Here is a 21,862-nt window from a genome sequence, read left to right on the forward strand (position 1 = left end):
ACAACGATTTTAACAGTTCAATGACTTAAAATGATAACTTTTGAATAGTTCAATGACTATTTTATAATTTTTTGGAGTTGAGTGATCTAAATGGAAACTTACCAATAGTTTAATAACCTTAAGTGTAATTTACCCTTAACATATATAATATATATGTTAACATTCTTTTTTACATTTCACAGTTTTAACCAAAGTTTATTATTGTTATATCTCCTCTGATTTAGGATACATGGCAATATAGTAAGTTGCTTGAGAAGTACTTGCAAGTAATTCTTTAACTCTCCATTGTTCGAATAGTCATCGAATTACCAATGTCTCGGAAGATTTACCTCCACTCAACCTCCTAGCCTCTTCAAAAGAGTTCTAGCCATTAAGTTATTAGTCCTTGCGAATTGACTACCCGCTACCATCAGAAAGGTCTTTGCCTATTCATCTTTACGACCAAACCACCCTCCTTTTTTAATGTGAATACAATCTTTATTGTGGACATATACTTTAGACCACCAAGCCCTACCTTAATGTAACTATCCCATACCATAATTTAAAAGGAATGACAAAATGAGTCCCATCATGAACATCTCTCCATGCACACCACAATGATAGCCTATTAGTAGATGGTTTACCATATTAGCACTATCAAGCACAAGACCTCCACTATATATACCCCTGTCATGATAAAGAAGGGATTGAACCTTTAGCATACCAGTCACCTTATTATCCTCAGCTTTCTCCTTTGTGCTATTAGCTCCTTTACTTACACTCCTCTTATGCTCCACTCAGCTAGGATGAACCAACCTTCCTTAACACCACCGCGTCCTCCTCTTTATCCCCTCCTTTATTACACTCCTCTTATGCTCCACTCAGCTAGGATGAACCAACCTTCCTTAACACCACCGCGTCCTCCTCTTTATCCCCTCCTTTATTGATGTACTCATAAAAAAAACTTATCATCTAATCATCCCAAAATTCAATATTGAATTTTAATCATTTCCCTCTATCTTTTCCAAAGACATGTCTGATTCTAAACATTTCGATGACGATGGACGAAATGGGGGCAAAAGGTCAGCCTTGAGCAACTACTAAAATTTTATAAAAAAGGCCAAATGAAGCAAGTAATAAAAAAGTTTGTGATTGTACCCAAAATCGGAGTTCAAACATTTGTGTAATTAATTTCCCTTTCAAGAGTAAAGAAGTGCAGAGTATTAAAAAGAAAACAAATCAGTAATCGGCTAAAATCAAAATTTTTAAATTCAATAAAGGGAACATGGAATTAACTCAAAACATATTACATTAGGACAAAGACGAATCCAATTTGTGAGTTAAAAACTGGACAAATATTGGGCCTGAAATCTCTTGGGATTGACGTGCTGCTAAAAGGTAATGATCCATTACTTATAGACCGATATTATATTTGGGCTCAAAGTATTCTATATCCAAGTAAGCAAATAATAGTAAAAATTAATTTCAGATGAATAAGCATTTGATCGAATTCACTCCTTTGACCCCCATACCAACTTATGGTGCATCCTGGGGAAAAACATTAATCCCAATCTTTATATTTCTTTTCCTTTCGGATTTCATCTTTACATTTCCAACAACTTAATTACCACGCCACCAAAAAGAAAAATAAAGTTCAATCGCTATAATAAACCCAATTGCCAGTGCAATCCAATCAAATCAAAGGATAGTAAACTTCGAAGTAGTTTTCGTGCCTAAAAACTAAAAAGCGAAGTTTCAACACCAAAATATTGGGGAGCTGGCCATATTTGTCTAAAGGAGGAATAAATCTACATATAGGCGATCAATCAATATATATAATCCTCCTTAAAGAAGTAGGAAGTGCCCAATGAACAAAACTTCTTCTCAGCTAAGTTGTTTTGTACTGTAATGTTAATCATAAAGGGGCGTGGACTAAATCTTTTAGCATCAACTTGTAAAATAATTAATCCTTTAACGAAGTAGCTTGTGTCCAATGATAGGAACTTCTTTGCCAAGTTTTAGAGAAAGACATTAGGAACCAAGTCATATATATATATATAGCAGCTAGATAGATGGTCATTTTTTGTGAAGAACTGAATAGACTGAATTCGATCGATCCTTTAGTCGGAATTACTAATATGGCCAACGAATTAGCATTTGATCTGATCTATGGAGTTGGTGACGATAAGGATATTTTCGAGCTTTCATATGCTACATTTGCTGAAGAGTTGCAGCTCCAGGAGATCCTGAAGGAGTCCATGTTGGGTTCTGAAAAGGAGCTGGAAGATGCAGCTAGTGAAGCCAACCAGAAACTTGAGTGTCTTGTCAGCCATGGATTATCCAACACGGAATGTGCTATTTCCCATGTCTCAGAGATTCATGAGCCTCAGTCGTTCAATAAACAGGGGTCAGCAAGATGGCGTCCCCAGCAGAGGTTTGGTTACATTGAGCAACAGATAAACTGGGATGACAAAGGAAGAGACCGTTTCAGGCGGAGGAAACCTACAGGGTGGCACAACATTAGGGGAAGAAGGGTGGGAGATGTTCCTCAAACCAGTTCCAGGTCAGTGATTTTTACTTATTTGTAACAGATGGAAAAATACATATTTTAACTAATATCTGAAACATTGGTTCTCCAGCAAGGAATTTCATGCAAAAACCAGTTCCTGGGGTGAAGGCAGTCCTCTTGTTGGCACTGGTAATACTGAAGATCCTAAGGGTAAAGGCAAAGCCATAGATGATGGCTGGTTGCTGGTCTCTAAATGGAAATCCGAAAGCAGGGGTGGAAACAGTGTTGACAAACAGCAGGTTGATCTCGGGCATCCTAATCATTTAAAGGGTTCAAAAGATGACGACACAAGTGCTGTTCACGACGATGATTGCGAGTCCTTGGATGATGAGGATGACTTTGATTCCGATGATAGTCAAAAGAGCTACGAGAGTCGCAAGAAGAGTAAATGGTTTAAGGAATTTTTTGAGAGAATGGACGCCTTGAATGCAGAGGAGATTGATCAAACCCTGTGGCACTGTCCAGCATGCCAAGGCGGTCCAGGTGCCATCAAATGGTACAGAAGCATTAGTGACCTGATAGCACATTCCAAAAAGATTGGATCGAGAAGGGTGAAGTTACATCAAGAGCTCGCGATGCTTCTAGAAGGGGAGTTGTGCATTAGGGGAACATCAGTTTCTCCTCCTGCTGACCCAATTGTTGGTACTTGGAAAGGTTTAAAAGAGGAGGCAAGAGATCATCAAGTAGTTTGGCCTCCCATGGTTGTCATTATGAACACAATGACAAGCAATTCAAAGGATGGAAAGGTAAAAATGATCAGAAAATCTTTTGGTTTTTAATAGTTGAACCAATGATGCTGGTTTCTAGCACTGATTAAATTGAAAATTGTAATATACATTATATTATCTAATATGCATGCAATTTACAACTTCTTTCAGTTTGTTGGCATGGGAAGTCATGAGCTTCTTGAGCACTTCAGCTCGTTTCCTGCTTTAAAGGCTCAACATTCCTATGGTCCTCAAGGTCACCGTGGTTTGAGCGTCTTGATCTTTGAGAGCTCGGCGGTAGGTTATTTAGAAGCCGAACGACTGCATCAGAATTTTTTGGACCAAGGATTGGATAGATTTGCTTGGAATTCTTGTACAAACGAAGTCCTGCCAGGAGGAGAGCGCCAACTTTATGGTTTCATGGCAGTGAAAGAGGACCTGGATTGCTTCAACCAGCATTGCCAAGGTGCTCTTTGTCATTCATACTGTTGAAGGTTCTAAGTAAATGCCCTGGATCATTTTAACTGATTTAATCTCAAACTAACGTGTATGAGATTTACACTTGCTTCCAGTTCGTATTCTCTTCAAGTGATTGACATGCTAGTACTATTGATCAGGTAAATCAAAGCTCAAATATGAGCAATATGAGCTCAAATCATATCAAGAAGCGGTTCTGAATGAAATCAAGAAAATGAGGGAGGATAGCCAGCAACTTATCCGGCTCAAGGATAAGCTTGAAGAAGAAATAAAACGAGCAAAAACTCTTGAAAGATCAGCCGATGATCTAAGTAGGAACCTGCAACAGAGAATGAAGGACATCTGCATATTTGAACGAAGGGTCAAATCACTGCATGAAGATAACAAAGAAGAGGTAATAATACTCTTTTAACAAATTCCACACAAAATTTTCCTTTTATGCATAAGGTTGTTAGCTACTATATAATACATATAGGTAACTGAAACTTGAGTGGCGTAATTTCTCAGGTGGAATCCCAGGAGATCTTTTATAAGGATCAAATTAAAATTCTGGAAGCAAGAGTGAAAGAGCTTGATCACAAGTTGAAGGAATCTGGCGCAAGTCCTTTACATACAGGGGAACCTGAACCTGCCATGTCCGGCCTATTGGAGGAGGAGCACACTTAACACTCCATATCAGTACAACAGCAACCTCGGCATTGATGAAGATTCAAGTTTGGAGAATGGAAAGCTTCCAAGCAAATCCAATGAAAATGGAGATTGAAAACATTCAAACCACCAGCTTTTAAGACTTTACTGCAACTCATAAAGTAATATCAGTGTAGGATTATATATCCCTGTGGATGCGTTGTAGGGTTGGGTGCTATTTGTTTATAAGAACCAACTATTATTTCATAATTTCTTCATGATAATTACATGGGTAGTTTATGTTTATTAAAAAAAAAGTTTTTTTTATACAATATTGAGGGTAAGGATGAGAGTCACATGGTTTAAACTCGCATGTTGTATCAAATGGATATCCAACATAAACTTAAATATCGATTTACACATGTCAAGACACTAGAAAGAAGTTGAAACGACAGTGATTTTTAATTGGCCCTTTAGCTTTACAAAAAAAAGTCATTTCATCCATCAATTTAATTTTTAGCAGGACGTTACATAAAAATTAATTGAATATTAATGTATCATCTATGTGGCAATAAAAAATTAAATAAAGGGTTAAAATAAATTTCTTTTTGTAAAATTAGAGTATCAAATAAATTATTATACCCTTTCAATTTTCTTCTATGCCGAGAAGTACTGGATTCTCTTTCGGATAGGTCCTGAAAGGAGAAGGAAAACTAAAATGTCACCAGACGTCTATTATTGAATTCACCCGACCCGATAATATCTATTTTTGGAACGTCCAGTGCCAAAGTCACGGAATGGGTAAGTCGCCATTCCTAAAACGGACTATGTAATGTACTTTACCCGCTGGGTTACCGGGGGATTTTACCAGAGGTTTATATTGTATCAATCTACCCTTGTGTGCGTGATTCCTGTTGAAGCATATACTCGGGTAATTATCTAGGAGAAGGCGATATCCTAGATGCTATGGGGAATTTTTCGCACATAAAGTTTTTTTAATTGGAGAATTCTTCATTTTTGTCTTAGAAATAAGGTCGATATTGAGTCTTGGGTCGGTACCAGTACCAAGAGTAACAAAAATATTAAGACTGTGATTAAGAATTATCAAATAATTGATAAAATGAACTTTTTTTATTTCACAATTTATCAAGATCAAGAAAGCAACCCATCCAATAAAAAAAGAAGCCATTTTGATTGGATGGGACTGAATGAAAAAATACTAAGTCATCCTATACCCGGAACATTGCATTGTAGAACAAAGAGCAATAATAATAAATATTAATATTCAAATGTTGTATAAAAAGAATCTGATTCTAAATTTTTTTGGGAAAATAAATAAAGTTTTCAATGTAGTTTATGTACTAAGAATGAATATTGAGAGATTATTTAAAAAAAAATCTCTAAGAAAGTTAAAACATTTGAACATACCTAAATTAATAACTATTAAGAGATTCATGGTTTCAAAGACTTAACTTTTTCCCCACAAAATTAGTAAAAGAAATGAAGCTTATAGAATTATATATACGAATTCGAATTGTATAGTGGTATAATTATAATTGTGCAGAAATATATGTGCTTTATTTCCCACTTAAAACCAATAAAGCCGCTTGTTCAACTTGTACATGAAGTACTTGCTTTAGAGAAGTCAAGAAGTCAAGATTTATCGATTAACGGGGACGTTACCACTTAATGAAGTAGTTGAATCAGGGTAGGGCTCTTCATTGCTAAATTACTTGAAAAGCCATCCCGGTTACTCCATTTTGTTAAAAGAAAAAAAACAATTGAACCTTGTGGAGTGTAGTCAGTCTTTCGGTACCCATCATGGCACAAATCACACCATCATCTGATCTTGATTTCGTTGATGATTTTTACTACTCGGCACTCTTTGATGAAGACGAACATGAAATCTTTCCACCATCTGACGACAAGTATGCCGAGGAGTTGCAGTTTCAAGAGGCTCTCATGTCATCCACCGTCTTTTCCAAAATGGGTAACAATGACATCTGCAACCCATGCATCGCCCATGCTTCATCACCCCTGTTAATCCAAGCCGTGCCTCTGCCTGAGTTACTGGAGATGGAAACAGAGGAAACCGGTGAATCCTCCTTAAGCTTCTGCGAGATTTGCGCCGAAAGGAAAGAAAACGATCAGATGTTCACTACGCAAAGCTGCAACCACTCTTACTGCTCCGATTGCATTAGCAAGCATGTTTCGACGAGGGTTGAAGAAAACTTAACCGTAGTAAGGTGCCCTGGAGTGAATTGCGAGACTGTCTTGGAACTCGATGAGTGTAGGCCTCTGCTTCCCGAGGTGGTAATCCATCGGTGGGAAGATGCACTCTGTCAGGAGTTTATTAGTGCATCCCAGAGATTTTATTGCCCGTTCAGGGATTGTTCAGCCTCACTGCTGAATGATGGGGGTGAAGTTATTAGAGAAGCGGAGTGCCCATTCTGCCACAGATTGTTTTGTGCGCAGTGTTATGTGCCATGGCATCCGGGGATTGCATGTGAGGATTTCCAGAGGCTGAATGAGTATGAAAGAGGGAGAGAAGATCTCATGGTGAGGGAACTTGCCAAGGAGAATAAATGGGCTAGGTGCCCCAAGTGCAAATACTATGTTGAAAGAACAGTAGGTTGCCCACACATGGTTTGCAGGTCAGTTAATATTCTAGTCATTTATAATACTATTCATCAATGATACTGAATGATTGTCCTTGTCTTTGGAATTTGGATATTAGATTTTTTTTATGCTCTATATGCTGGAACGTGATTAATTCCCTTGAGCTCATATAGATGTGTTTAAACTAGACTCTTTAGACTTATGGAACTGAAAATTATTTAAAGCTTCTTAAAAAGAGTACTTGGAGTTGATAAGGGAGTTGTCCTATGATTTTGGTCGCAGGTGTCAGTTCGAGTTTTGTTATGGTTGCGGAGAAAAGTGGAGTAACACTCATGGTGGCTGCCAAAGGGATTAAGCACACAACAACTCAACAATACCACAGTAAATGTTATCATCTTTTAAGTTGTTTTTAGTCTCTTTAAAGAAACTATTTGCATCAGATGTGCAGTAAGTTTAATTTGGTCTAATGTTCTTAGTTTATGACACATCAGATATAACTGATGTAATGAGGTATGAACTATTTGTTCGATTTAGTACTGAGAATTTGCTTGTTATTACTCTTAGTTGTGAATGATGTTTATCCATTGGAGCTTGTTCTTGATTGATGAAGATTGTGGTTCATTGTGGTAGTCTTTGTGTTCAACTTACATGCTAAAATACACATTAAAACACAGGCATTGAACCTTATGAACTGTATCCTAGAAGCTTTATGAAAGAAAAAGCTCTAGAAACAGGTTAGCAATCTTAGTATTTCACTAAAGCCTAGCAAAAGATTAAACTGCTAAAATACCCTTTCATAACAATTCTTAATCGAAAAGGATTCATTTTTTTTAGGCAAAATAGATAAAACCTTAAAAGAAACTTGTTTTATTTAGGTGGGATTAAAAGAGGAGAATAAAGTTGAAATTAGAAAAGGAAGAACATAAACTCAGTCACAGCCTTTTCTTTTCCTGTGCTACTGCATTCTGTTTGCTGTACTATTTTCTGATCAGTTTTAACAGGGGAAGGCAAATAGCTCCTTTTTTGCTGCTGAAGTTCCTTTGTGTGCTAGTATTGTGCCAATCTTACATATAGATCTTTGGTCAATTACATTATATAATTTTAGGCACTTTCCAATATTCATATACCCTTGGGATAACTTTTAAGAACCAAACTTGCAAGTTTGGTCTCAAAGTAGAAGCAAGCAAGCAGAACGGCTAATGTCCCACTCTCATAAAGGACATTCCAAGTGCAGTGAATCTCCTTGTTTCGTTCTCTCGTAGGAATTTCTCTTCCTCTGCGAGAAGGAAATCAATTCTTTAGTACACAATATGAGGTCTCCGTCTCCTATCGATCTCGCACTTCTATTCAATATCATGGCTACGTGTTTGTAATTGACCTGCACCGGCATAGGGTCAGCCGTGCTACATGAAAGTCGGTAAAGGGCCAGGCGTGCTTAAAGTTCTGAACTGGTGACTCGGATTGAGCTCCCCTTGCTGCACTGTGGGTTAACAAATATAATGGAAATCATATATCAATTAATAAATTTGAGGCTTTCATCTTAATAAATATAGTAGTGATTGCCTAAAAATTTGTGGTCCAAAGTCCATTCGCAACAGATACATCGAAGATATTTGCACCAGGCCCATCGTAACCCCATGCAAGCCGAATCACCTTCCAGCTAATTATGGTTCTAATTCAGTGCCCTATCACTCTCTACAAGAAAGTGTATAATCTCTATTTTCACTTGGTGCCAATATGTTGGCTTCTGAGACAACAAAGCCTTCGCTCCATATTAAGGATAAAATAAGGTAGGAACTTGTTCACCCTAATGGTGATGAGTACTAAGAACTATAGCAATAGAATCATTGCAGATAATGTTTAATTACCCTTTTTATGACGCACACCAAAATCTACAAAAATAACAAAAGCTTTGTTCATCTTCTGGGATGGGTCCATCCTTCTACTAGTGTTTTAGCTTTTTGTTGGTTAGTGACAACAATCACATAAGATTTTTTGACTAAGATTCTGTAGCAAGAACCACATCTTCGCAGGCAAGTTACAAAAAGGATGTTTGCTATTTAATGCATAGAAAAGTCAAAACTGTTGGAATATGCATTGTTATCCTGGCAGATGTCAAATAGAACTTGGCTTCATTGCTATTTCCCTTACGAAGTTACCCAATAAATTTGGACACAGTATATAATATAAATATATATATACTTGGAGTATCAGATTTTCATACTATATCTTCGTATATGTAAAGTACATCTGTTGAAGATGGATATTTAAAAATAAAATAAGTGCAAATAATGTAGGTAAAACTTAAAAGCACAAGTCAAAGCTTCATATCCACTTATATTTATTTATTTGTTGATAAATTGCTTGGATCGTAATGGACATTTTCCTAGAAAGTTACGCGAAAGTTAGAATCAGAAACGGACATGTTCCTAGCAAGTTAGCTTCAAAGCTACGCCCATATATATACCATTGGCTAGTTAACTTAAAAGGGGAAAAAAGATTGGTGTTGTAATTAAGTGCTTGTAACATGGCAAAAGTTTCATCTGATTTCGATTTTGCAGAAGAGGTTTATTGGTCAGTCCTTGATGGAAACGAAGGAGGTAATTTGGAAGACCTAGATGCCCTGTTAGCTGAAAAGTTGCAATTTCAAGAAGCAATATTCTTGTCGGTCAAAGAAAACGTCTCATCTTCGTCCTCAACCTCAAGCTCAACGTTGAAGGTGACAAGTTCGTCGATGCCTAAGCACAACAAGCCAGGGAAATCTAAAAAAAGAGTCGGTCCATCCTCCTTAAGTTACTGTGAGATATGTTATGATAGAAAAGAAAGGCATCAAATGTTCAGAATCTCGGGTTGCTCTCATTCATTTTGTGCTGGTTGTATTAGCACATACGTAAAGACAAGGCTAGAGCAAAACATAACCATAATCATGTGCCCAAGGGAGAACTGCAAAGTCCCATTGGAGCTTGAAGCGTGTAAGCCGCGGTTTCCTAAAGAGGTGATCGAACTTTGGGGGGATTTACTACGCGACGAACTACTTTGTGCGACGGGTGGGCAACTTTACTGTCCTTTCAAGGATTGTTCAGCTTTGTTGCTGAATGATAACCACGAAGTCATAGCAGAAACAGAGTGCCCCTACTGCCACAGGTTGCTCTGTGCTCGATGTAAAGTTTCATGGCATTCAGGGATCAGCTGTGAGGAATATCAGAAGCTGAGCGAAGATGAGAGAGGAAGTGAAGACCTGATGGTGAGGAACCTTGCCAAAGAGAAAAAATGGAATCGTTGTCCTCGTTGCCATATCATAGTTGAAAGAACCGAAGGTTGCCTACATATGACCTGCTGGTAAGTCTATGAATTATGCTTGTTTGCTTGCTTAGAAAGTAATTCGAGAAATTCGTGCTGTTTCGTTATGCGTCTAATTACGAATCTTGTTGACGCCTGTGGTTGCAGGTGTAAGTACGAATTTTGTTATGCGTGTGGAGCAGAGTGGACTCATTATCATGGTGGCTGTCAGGGCAACTGAGAAGACAAGTGTAGAATGTAGATATGACAAGGATAATATAAGAATGAGAAACAGCAGTTAGTGATATTGTGTTTCTTTTTTCAATAATTGGAAGTCACTCTTAGCATTCAGATGGAAACCAAGAGAACTTGTCCTGAAGTTTGGGTTTTCTGTTAAATGCTTTGGTACAGAATTTGTCACTTTCTGAATGTCATTTGGCTTTGTTTTGCTGCAATCTGAAAGTAATTTTAAAGAGATTTCTGCAAAATTGAGCACACTTTTAAGTTACCAGATTACTTTCAACAAGTGGAATCCACACGTCTTGGATTCATTTTTCCTTGATTTGAAATAAAAGCAAAAAGGCTATGAAATTTCTACATTGAGAAGAAACGATTAGAGTCAAATTAATGTCAAGGTTATTGGATTTAGGGTCATTTCAGAGCTTAGCATGAACCCTGGCTTGGACCTACATCCAATTGAATTTTCTTGCTGATGTCTCATTAACATAAACTAGATTTTAGTTTTCACCTAATCATCCATAAAACAAAACAAACAAGGTAGATTTTTCCAAACCTAATCAATCCATATTCCACGTGAATTATGTCGATATGATAGCAACCCATTTATTATTGAACCCCAAAAAATAGCAACTCTCACAACATATTTGATTCGTTGTAATGAAATAAAGTAAAAATGGAGTAGCTATTTGATAAAAATGAAATACAAAAGTGACAAGGACTAAATAATTTGGTTGACTTAGTGAAATAAATAAATGATTATATATATAATAGTGTAATGGCCCAAATTTGTGGTTCCGAAACCACTGTTCCGATAACCTCAAATTTGGGCCATTACAACTCTCCCCCCCTTTTTAGGATTTTCGTCCTCGAAAATCTTACCAGTAAAGAGATCCGGGTATTGCTTCCTCATTGTCTCTTCCGGTTCCCATGTTGCTTCCTCAATCCCGTGCTTTTGCCATAGCACTTTCACCAGATTTACCTTTTTGTTTCTAAGCTCCTTTGTTTCTCGTGCTAATACTTTAACCGGTTCTTCATTATAAGTCATATCCGGCTGAATTTCTACTTCTGTTGGAGTAATAACATGTGAAGGATCCGATCGATACCGTCGTAGCATAGATACATGAAATACATTATGAATTTTGTCGAGTTCCGGTGATAAAGCCAATCGGTAAGCAACTGGTCCAATTCTTTCTATAATCTCATATGGTCCGATAAATCTTGGACTCAATTTACCCTTTCGACCGAACCGGAGAACTTTCTTCCAAGAAGACTCTTTTAAGAATACTTTATCACTCACCTGAAATTCAATCTCCCTTCGTTTAAGATCGGCGTATGACTTTTGACGATCGGAAGCTGCTTTTAAACTATCCCGAATCAGTCTTACTTTTTCTTCTGTTTCCCGAATCAAATCAACCCCGTGTATCTTCTTTTCACTGAGCTCTGTCCAATATAATGGTGTTCTACATTTTCTACCATACAAAGCTTCATACGGAGCCATTTTAATACTGGATTGATAACTGTTATTATAAGCAAATTCAATCAAAGGTAGATACCTTTCCCAATTACCTTGAAACTCTAATGCACAACATCGGAGCATATCTTCCAATACCTGAATTACACGCTCAGATTGGCCATCTGTCTGAGGATGAAATGCAGTACTAAAATACAACTGAGTACCCAAAGCTTCTTGCAATTTGTTCCAGAAACGAGACGTAAATCGGGGATCTCTCTCTGATATAATGGAGATAGGCACTCCATGTAGTCTAACAATCTCAGATATATACAATCCAGCCAATTTATCTAAAGAATAATCCATACATACTGGGATAAAGTGCGCGGACTTTGTCAATCGGTCGACAATTACCCAAATGGCATCTTTCTTCCTCGGAGATAACGGTAACCCAGATACAAAATCCATAGTGATTCTTTCCCATTTCCATTCCGGTATAGTGATTGGCTGAAGCAACCCCGAAGGTACCTGATGTTCAGCCTTAACCTGCTGACATACTAAACATCTTGATACAAACTCAGAGATATCACGTTTTATACTCGGCCACCAATACATCTTTTTCAAGTCATTATACATTTTATTACCTCCCGGATGTACGGACATAATACCACTGTGTGCTTCGTGTAAAATCTTCTGTACAAGTTCTGAATTCTTCGGTACACATACTCTGCCTCTGAATAATAAACAACCATCAGTTCCAATCTGAAATTCTGAATCATTACCTGACTCACAATGCACCCGTTTAGCCTGTAACTTCTCATCATTCCTCTGAGCTTCACATATTTGTTGACGAAATGTCGATTTAGCTCTCAATTCAGCTATGATTGAACCATCATTAGACAGTGACAACCGGGTATTCATAGCTCGTAAAGCAAATAGAGATTTTCGGCTCAAAGCATCAGCTACCACGTTAGCCTTACCCGGATGGTAATCAATAACCAAATCATAATCCTTTATCAATTCAAGCCACCTGCGTTGTCTCAAATTCAAATCTTTCTGTGTCATCAAATATTTCAAGCTTTTGTGATCAGTATAAACCTGGCTCTGATACCAATAAAATGTAACACCCCTTACCCGAGACCGTTTTCGGAGTCGAGCACGAGGCATTACTTAGCTTATCTTACCAATTCGGAGCATAAAAACTAGGTTTGAAAATTTATTTCATTATTCGCAGCAAATCTGTCCAATCGCGCAGCAGTTACTAAATTAATTATAACTTGAGCTACAGAACTCGAAATTTAATTCCGTAAATTTTCCCTGAAACTAGACTCATATATATACTCACCATAAAATTTTTAGAATTTTTGGTTCAGCAAATTAGTACAGTTTATTAGTTAAAGTCTCCCCTGTTTCACCACCTGAGTGCCCTGACCTCTAGTCACTAAAAATAAGTTTTCTCACTGTAGGATTTTCATGTGAAGTTCTTACTTGTTTCTACAGAAAATTGACTCATTAAGAAATCTAAGCATGTAAATTTCAACTCATAACCATTTTTTTACAATTTGTAATTATTTTCTAAACTCAGAACAGGGGACTCCAAAAACAGTTCTGACCCTATCTTACTAAAATTCACATATCTTAAAATATAAATTTCCTTTTTCTACACCGTTATTTTTCCATGAAAATAGACTCAACAAGATTTAATTTCATATATCATTCACCCTCTAATTCATTTTATACTATCTTGGGTGATTTTTCAAATTCACGTCACTGTGCTGCCTGAATTCTGTTTCTTTGCAAAATTTTATCCTTTCATGATTTCCATGCATAATTTATCACCTAATCTTTCATAACAACAAACACCTTCATCCTTAATCATTTTAATAACCATACATCATCAAATACTTACACATCACTCATTAGCAAAATCATCATTACAAACATACAAAATAACTAAATCCCTATACATGCCATAACTCAAACGTGTTTCGATATAAAATACCGAGCAGTTGTAGTTGATAGTGTGGACGATCTCCGACTTCTTTAGGATCCTTGAAGTAGCTTTGCAATACTATAAGAGAAAGAGAAATAAAAGAAGTAAGCATAAAGCTTAGTAAGTTTACTAGCAAATAAATAACAATATTTAACTTAAATAATTAAACTCAATGTCTATATCTCTAGTTTACTCTTTAGTTAATCTCATACTAGTTCTCTTACTTGTTTACTTAGAATACTTGTGTGCATAACTTACTCAATCCTTGCTGCATCGTTGAACATCAATTGATAGTATAATAAGTTCTTAAGTCTTACAACTTACCTGAGCTTGCCATTTATGCTTTAAACTGAACTTTCATGAACATGATTCGTTTACAAGCCCGTTGAGCTACATTGGAATAATAAGGATACTCGGGTCTCTTTTGATAATAACATGCCAAAGCCATGTCCCAGACATGGTCTTACATGGGATGTTCTCGTGATGGTGCCCATGCCATGTCCCAGACATGGTCTTATAGGGGATCTCTCATCTCGGTGCCAACGCCATGTCCCAGACATGGTCTTACATGGGACCTCTCGTCTCGGTGCCCATGCCATGTCCCAGACATGGTCTTACAGGGGACCTCTCATGATCTTAAGGATGCCAATGCCATGTCCCAGACATGGCCTTACATGGGATCTCTTTACCCAAATGTCATGACATTCGTATCCAGTACCATCCTTATGTATCAACGGGACTTTTAAATTTTAATTCTCTATCATTTCATGCTTGGATCATCATCAAATAAATTCATAAAATAAATTCATAATTGCTGGAAATTAACAGCATTAATAATAAATATTGAAATATTGCATTTATTTACCGTAAACTTACCTCGGTACCAATTATAGCCAAATTCACCAACTTAGTCTTCAACTTTATTCTTCCCTTTGTCTAACCTCGAGTTTCGTACTTCTTGATCTAAAATAGTAAATTTAACTTATTTAATAATCACATTCATCAAAACAGCCCTCGACTCTAACTTTTTCAAAATTACAATTTTGCCCCTAAACTTTTACATAATTACATTTTTGCCCCAAGGCTCGGAAATTAAACTTCATCTCTTATTCTTATGTTTTATAACATTCTGAACATTTTTCCCTTCTATGGAAACATCAAATTCCCACTCTAACATGTACTTATGAACATTAGGTATTTTTACCGATTATGTCGTTTTACTCGTTTTCACTTAAAATCGCTTAGCAAAAGTTGTTTAACATAATTTATAGCTTCATATTCTATCATAAAACATTAAAATAAACACTTTTCACCTATGGGTATTTTTCCAAATATAAACCCTAGGTTAAATTATTGCTAGAATAAGCTAAATTAAGCTACCGGGATCTCAAAAACGTAAAGAACATTAAAAACGGGGCTTGGGATCACTTACTATGGAGATTGGAAGCTTGAAAACCCTAACTATGGCTTCCCCCCTTGCTGATTTCGTTCATATGAAGAAGATGATGATTTTTGCCATCTTTTTCCCTTTTAATTCATTTTAATTACTAGATTACCAAATTGCCCCTAACTTAAAAATTTTCTATTTCACTTATCTCATGTCCATTTTTGTCTACCAAGTTACCAATGGTATAATTACCATATAAGGACCTCCAATTTAAAGTTTCATAACAATTGGACACCTCTAACATGTAGAACTCAACTTTTGCACTTTTTACAATTTAGTCCTTTTGACTAAATTGAGTGCCCAAACGTCGAAATTTTCGAATGAAATTTTCAAAAAATCATTTTGTGAAATTTTAGACCATAAAAATATAAGAAAAATAAAATTTTTCTCATCGGATTTGTGGTTCCGAAACCACTGTTCCGATAACCTCAAATTTGGGCCATTACAAAGTTTGTTTGGATAAAATATTTTTAAAGAATAGGTAAGTAATAAGTATAAAATTATAATATTATCCTCGTTAAATAAATTATGTTTTACGATCCAAAAATACAAAGGAGCTGAATTGGTATTTTAAATTTTTAACAATTTTTTCTTACTTAGGCAATTGATTTAGTGATTCGACCCCGATTACTTGCCTCTACTATCTTGTTATACCTCAACCAAATATTTCTCAATTTATTATACTTAAATTAAAAGCTTTTAAGAAAAATGTATAACCTTCGCAATCTCTATCATTTCACAAAGCTAAGTTTTTATGGCTCAATTGTTCTTTACAATTCCGTTACGGTTTTCTACCCAAAAACCTTAAGCATGCTCGTTTTAATTTTAATGAGAAAATATGTAAACCATAAATAGCTCTCAAAGATGTGTGCTTACAAATGTTAGCTCACTTAAACAATAAAAGTTAGAACGGTAAAAGATATTGCAATAAACACCTAAAAGACTATGTACAAAAAACTTACGAGAAATGAATATCTAAATGGAATTCTCTTGATTTCAATACAAGAAGTATTTTTAACTTGTATTTATATTCTCTAATTGATTTAGATACATTTGAAAAATAATTTAAAATAATTTTACTTCACTAAAACTTTAGAAATTCAATTTTCATAGCTTATAAGCAATGTTTCTCCTTTTTTGGTATATAAAAAAAATTAGTAATATGAAAAAGTCAACAATACCGATTGAATAACCATTTGAAATCAGGAGTCGGATATTCCGTAAACATTCAATGATATATGACAAAAATAAACATCATGCAAGAACCGCCCAACAAAAGCTAACATGGCATCAAGGTATCAAAACATCCAACAAAAAGAACCATGCAAATCGAAAATATGTGACAAAAGCCAAATATCGACAAGAATAATATCCAATATAAACGACGGTCATAAAAGTGAACCAAAACAAGGAAAGAGAGCAATTCTAAACAGAATCAACAAGTCAGCCACAAAATCCACATCTAAAACAACCATTAATCGTCTGATGATGGCGGAGGTGGGAAACGTGACACGAGTTGAGCCATTTGATCCTCCAAATAAAAAATCCGAGGCATTAAGGCATCGAAACGAGCATCTACATGCTGGGAAAGACCATGAATGGCATCAAGGATGGCCGAAGTGCGAGGTGACGGTGGTGGAGGTAAGGCAAGTACCTCCTCCTCGGGTTGTACTTCTCCTTGTAATTGTTGTGCCGCTGCCGCCTGTAGTTTGTCTTTATGAACCCATTTACCATCCTCCTTATAATAGCCACAGCTATGAACAGAGGAAATACCAATGAAGCTATCGATGGCTCGACCTGGATCAACAGACACCTTGAGTTTAAGTTGGCGAAAGATGAAAGAGAGAAAGGTGCCATACTTAAGGGTTTTGTTGCTAGAGAGGGGCCAACGAACAACCTCAATCATGTTAAGGAACATGAGGACCGGAAGGTTAAGATGATGCTTACTTTGAAAACAATGAATGAACCAATAATCGGTTTTGCGCAAGATCGCATGTTTGTTTGTAGGGTTAATGGTCCAAGTGAGGATGAGATGAAGGATCCGATCATGTAATTCTAAATCACTAGCATGATCATCTTTAAGGATTAAGGTCGAAGGGAAAGAACCTAAAAAAGTCGGATCACCATCGAGAGGAATCCTAAGGTATTGAGACAAAATGGCAGGGGTAATGGTTACTTTCTCACCCATGACATACGAAGTGATTGCAGTAACAGTTTTACCATCATCACCGTATTTGAATTCGGCATTAAAGTAAAAGACTCGGACGACGTTGTCATGACAAGGGCCCGTAAGTTGGAGGCAATAAAGCCAACCCCATTCGTTCAAGGTGGAAAGGTGTCGAAAATCGAGTTCATCGCGAAGAAAGGGAAGGTCAATAGGGCGAGAAATATGAACATTTCGAGTAGCAAAGGAAGTCTTGAATTTATTAAGATCGTCATGACCGCGGAAGCAATCAGATATGGACGATGGATAAACAGCACTAGATGACGCACCATCCGTCCTAGCCCTTTTCTTAGTAGCTCTATTATAGGAGGTATGAGGAGGCATGATAAACAATTTTTTGTAGGAGTAAGGGAAGAGTAAGTGTGCTAGGTGAAGACTAAGGAGTACTAAGAAAAGAACTAAGACAACATAAGAAGGATAGAAGAAAACCTGCGAAAACAAACGCAATCAATTGATACTTCAAAAGCAGCAGCCTAATGTAACAGTATACAAAATCTTTAATTTTTTTTAATTTATACACATATTATATATGAGTATATATGAATTATAGTTTTAACTCATATATACAAATATACGTAACAAAAATGGAAATCGAAGAAAATGAATAAAAAAAATAAGAATAAATAATAATGTGATGGTTCAAAACAAAAAAAAAAAATCCAAACATACTAGACACGAAAATATTTTATATAGAATTACCACTAATCATTTTAGATTAAATGTGATTAGATACTTATTGAACATATGGATAAAAATTAGCACCCTGCAACCCCTGTTCTAATGGACAATACCACATTAGTATTGTCTAAAATTTTGATTATTATTCTAAGTTATTCTTATCTAATTTGACTATAATTACTTAAATTAATTTTAAAGAAATTCACATACTTCATTTTTTAAATTTTTAAAGAGATACATCTCAACCATTTACAAGATACCTTTTACGATTAATTATTTACGACTCAAAATGTTTGAAAATGATTTTGGAAAAAATAATCTGAAAATACTTTGATTGTTAGTTTAGGAGAAAAAAGATAAACTCAAAACTTTTGGGGCGAAAAACTCAATAAGCCTTAGTCATTTGTGAGACACGGCTCGATGAATTTTTCAATTTACAAAACATAAATATCACTTTTATTAATTTAATAAAATGGTTCAGTTAACATTTTTTTAAAAATATACCTCAATCATTTGCAAGATACGAATTAACAAAACGACCCTCCGCGATTCCGAGAAATCTGATATATAGATATATATTTACTTTTAAAAGAAACTGGGCTTCAACCACTTGCAGAACACCATGTATCGGTCAACCATTTGCAATCCATCAAAATTTTAAAAACATGAGGTTCAAATTGAATCCGAATTGAAATCACAAACGTAGGGATTATAAGGACCGAATTACAAAATAACCGGACAACGAAGAACCTAAACTGACAATTATCCAAAATTCTAAAAATCTATTCCCCCAACAATGTGAAGGGCAAAAAAGACGGTAGTAGATTTCCCGCTTGTTTTAATGGAATAATAAACAGGTCACTTATGGAGTACGAATTAACCAACTGACCATTTGCGGTTTCAAAATAGTAAATTTTATCTTATTTTATTTCAAGAACATATATATATTTTTAAATTGAATTCATTATTATTAAAGAAAAAAGACGTCGGTCTTTGGGGGTACAATTGAAAAGAGCCAACCGTTTGTGGCCCCATAACAATGTCTAATATATAACACTAAAATTTTATTCCTAGAACATATTCGCAAATTAATTATCACTCAATATTCAATATTATAAAAACTTAAAATAACTCAGGGATCAATTGAAATAGGACTGAGATTTCATGCACAAGGACTAAATTGAAGCAGACAAAAAACCTGACTACAAACACGTCAAATGGCGAAGGACTAGAATAGGAATTTTCCCCGAAGCCCAAAAATATCTAATACATGAGCGGGAAATTTCCCACTTGACGCGGTGAGAGGATAAAATTAAAAATAAAAAACTTTATTTATTTTAATTCTGTTCCTTTTTTACTTTCTTCTTTCTGACCCTAAGGCCCTTCTTTCCCTTCTCCCAACTCTCCCCTTTCTTTTTCTCTCCCATGGCTTCCTCTTTTACCCACCATTTTTTTTATATATTTTACCTTTTTAAATCTGTACAAACAATTATGATTTCTGTTTTATCTTTTTTTGTGTGTTATTTATTATGGAGATTTCGTTGCCTTCTCAGCTAGATGGTTTCGAAATCATATGAAACACCGTATCATCAAAGGCTCTTCTCCGATTTCCGGAGTTTCAACAGTCTTTTTTTTTTAAATCTGGGTTTATTCACGAACTAGTAGCGTGCATGCGAATAGAATAAAGAAATTAGGGGGAAAATAAAGAAAAAGAAGGAAAAAAACTACCTCCGGGTAGTGGCATTTTGGAATTCAAGCTTTGCCTTTAACGTGTGTTGTGATTTCTCTGATGCACCCCCTACGGTGCTCCATTAAGAGATTAGATGTTCCGGAATGACTTGTTTAGCTTGTCATTGATTTCCGACTGTATTCAGCTTCCAGGCACAGACGCTTTGATCACATCCTTGACCGCTCCCTTTTTTGCTTGGCGATTGTTTCTTGACAATAAAAAAAATTACAAAATCATCATCTCGATAAGTCAATAAAGATTAAAGAAAACACATTAAAATCAAGGCTATAGAAGAAACTAGAGAAGTACTACACATATGAGAAATTCCAGAAATTGTTTTCCAAAAAGAAAGGAGTATGGCAGACTAACCTTGCTTGGAGGAGCAAGATAATGAGAATGTTTTCTTGCATCAGCTTCGTATAAGCCTTCAGAAGGAACATCAGATTAGATTCTCCCGATCAAACGAATCAAACCAACTTGTCTAGGACATTCAAAGTACCAAGTTATAGGCAGCTCATTTGAATAGTCCATTGTGTAAAAAAACATAACCATATGTACCTATAAGTGAAAAACAGTTCTATTATAAGGGAAAGATAGTGCTTGTGCTTCAATTCCTCAAAGTCAAAGCTACATAGTAATAATTTGAATTTTGTAAATTTGATTAAGGGAGTGTTTGGATATATTTTATTATATCAAAATATTTGCAAATCAAGGTAAATAATATTTTTTAAAAATAAAATCATAATATAAAATGAAATTAATAAAAATAATATCTAAAAATACTTTTTTAAAAATTATAATTAACTTTAGTATAAATTATGTATTAATAATATCTAAGTATAAAACACTGATTTAATATATCAAATAAATAATGTTTTGTCATTTTAAAATATTTTTTTATTTCATATCATAATTTATACCTTGACATATTGTATTTAAAAAACGTATAAAATATTTAAATAATGTTTTTTCTCTCACTCTTCTCCCATTATCTCCCTCAATCACTCTCTCCAATGCCTCCTTGTTTATTAAGAAAATAAAAAGTCTCATTCTGTCTCTAACTAATCACATTCACATTTTGGGTAAACTACACCATTAATTATTAAACTATAGATAAGTTTTCATATTAGTTACTTAACCAAAAAATATTACAATTTAGTCACTAAACTATTCAAAAGTTTTCTTTTAAGTCACTAAGCTGTTAAAATCAATGCTATATAACTTTCTTTGTTCGCACTGTCTGCATCAATCGAAAACTTTATTTCTCCTTCTCTTCTACAACTCAAAATTTTTTCATGAAATAACTTTAGATGTCACAAATTTACGAACAAAATTCAAAAAAAAAATTCAACCTCCAACACTAACAGTCATATCGACTTTGAGCTAAGGCATGTTCTTCTACTTATCAATGGGTACTGATTCATCGTATCGATTGTCGAATCATTGCTTGAAACTCGCTAGCGAAACTTTAAAAAAAAAACTTAATAGCCCAGTGAATTAAATAAAAACTTTTGAATAGTTCAGTGACTTAAATGAAAACTTTCGAATAGATCAGTGACCAAATTTTAACTTTTTAATTAAGTAACCAAATTGAAAAGTTACACATAATTTAGTAACTAATGGTAAAATTTACCCTAATTTTTTCTCTCTTATATAATTTATTTTCATAATTTGTTTCGTCTTTCCTCTCCTTCACCTTTACAACTCATTCTATTTCATTTTCTTGAATTTTAAGAAATGAAAACCGGTTTCCGATGAAAGAGTGATGAGCATGGTTGTCAACCGCCGACCACTATTGTCCAAAAACTTCTAAACTCCAAAAATTCACCTCATATAATATTTTG

At 35.3% G+C, this 21,862-nt stretch overlaps 4 protein-coding genes across 4 annotated transcripts; 3 read left to right on the forward strand and 1 right to left on the reverse strand.

Moving 5' to 3' along the window:
• Window positions 1-1,939: 1,939 nt before the first annotated feature.
• Window positions 1,940-4,623, forward strand: LOC107906025 (protein SUPPRESSOR OF GENE SILENCING 3 homolog). Its single transcript, XM_016832866.2, has 5 exons — window positions 1,940-2,542; window positions 2,619-3,294; window positions 3,427-3,721; window positions 3,873-4,126; window positions 4,240-4,623. The coding sequence occupies exons 1-5, from the start codon at window positions 2,052-2,054 to the stop codon at window positions 4,396-4,398; spliced, it is 1,875 nt and encodes a 624-aa protein (XP_016688355.2). The 5' UTR covers window positions 1,940-2,051; the 3' UTR covers window positions 4,399-4,623.
• A 1,318-nt stretch (window positions 4,624-5,941) lies between these two features.
• LOC107906024 (probable E3 ubiquitin-protein ligase RNF217) lies at window positions 5,942-7,607 on the forward strand. Its single transcript, XM_016832865.2, has 2 exons — window positions 5,942-7,013; window positions 7,261-7,607. Exons 1-2 carry the CDS (start codon window positions 6,181-6,183, stop codon window positions 7,331-7,333), a joined length of 906 nt encoding a protein of 301 aa, XP_016688354.2. The 5' UTR covers window positions 5,942-6,180; the 3' UTR covers window positions 7,334-7,607.
• A 1,837-nt stretch (window positions 7,608-9,444) lies between these two features.
• Window positions 9,445-10,856, forward strand: LOC107906023 (probable E3 ubiquitin-protein ligase RNF144A-B). Its single transcript, XM_016832864.2, has 2 exons — window positions 9,445-10,317; window positions 10,426-10,856. Exons 1-2 carry the CDS (start codon window positions 9,506-9,508, stop codon window positions 10,496-10,498), a joined length of 885 nt encoding a protein of 294 aa, XP_016688353.1. The 5' UTR covers window positions 9,445-9,505; the 3' UTR covers window positions 10,499-10,856.
• Window positions 10,857-16,704: 5,848 nt separating this feature from the next.
• Window positions 16,705-20,577, reverse strand: LOC107906022 (uncharacterized). Its single transcript, XM_016832863.2, has 3 exons — window positions 20,388-20,577; window positions 20,018-20,226; window positions 16,705-18,040 (listed from the first exon to the last, which is right to left on the reverse strand). Exon 3 carries the CDS (start codon window positions 17,933-17,935, stop codon window positions 16,862-16,864), a length of 1,074 nt encoding a protein of 357 aa, XP_016688352.1. The 5' UTR covers window positions 17,936-18,040; window positions 20,018-20,226; window positions 20,388-20,577; the 3' UTR covers window positions 16,705-16,861.
• Between the last annotated feature and the right edge of the window lie 1,285 nt (window positions 20,578-21,862).

The sequence above is a fragment of the Gossypium hirsutum genome, chromosome D05 (genome assembly GCF_007990345.1).
Source record: "Gossypium hirsutum isolate 1008001.06 chromosome D05, Gossypium_hirsutum_v2.1, whole genome shotgun sequence".
Lineage (NCBI taxonomy): Eukaryota > Viridiplantae > Streptophyta > Magnoliopsida > Malvales > Malvaceae > Gossypium > Gossypium hirsutum.

What these genes read in the sequence shown, in the direction of transcription:
- LOC107906025 (XM_016832866.2), top strand. Translation starts at nt 2,052, where the DNA reads ATGGTCATTTTTTGTGAAGAACTGAATAGACTGAATTCGATCGATCCT. An exon ending in GCAATTCAAAGGATGGAAAG is followed by an intron (nt 3,295 to 3,426) that starts GTAAAAATGATC and finishes AACTTCTTTCAG; the next exon opens with TTTGTTGGCATGGGAAGTCA. An exon ending in ATGAAGATAACAAAGAAGAG is followed by an intron (nt 4,127 to 4,239) that starts GTAATAATACTC and finishes GTAATTTCTCAG; the next exon opens with GTGGAATCCCAGGAGATCTT.
- LOC107906024 (XM_016832865.2), top strand. Translation starts at nt 6,181, where the DNA reads ATGGCACAAATCACACCATCATCTGATCTTGATTTCGTTGATGATTTT. An exon ending in TGCCCACACATGGTTTGCAG is followed by an intron (nt 7,014 to 7,260) that starts GTCAGTTAATAT and finishes TTTTGGTCGCAG; the next exon opens with GTGTCAGTTCGAGTTTTGTT.
- LOC107906023 (XM_016832864.2), top strand. Translation starts at nt 9,506, where the DNA reads ATGGCAAAAGTTTCATCTGATTTCGATTTTGCAGAAGAGGTTTATTGG. An exon ending in TGCCTACATATGACCTGCTG is followed by an intron (nt 10,318 to 10,425) that starts GTAAGTCTATGA and finishes CTGTGGTTGCAG; the next exon opens with GTGTAAGTACGAATTTTGTT.
- LOC107906022 (XM_016832863.2), bottom strand. Translation starts at nt 17,935, where the DNA reads ATGCCTCCTCATACCTCCTATAATAGAGCTACTAAGAAAAGGGCTAGG.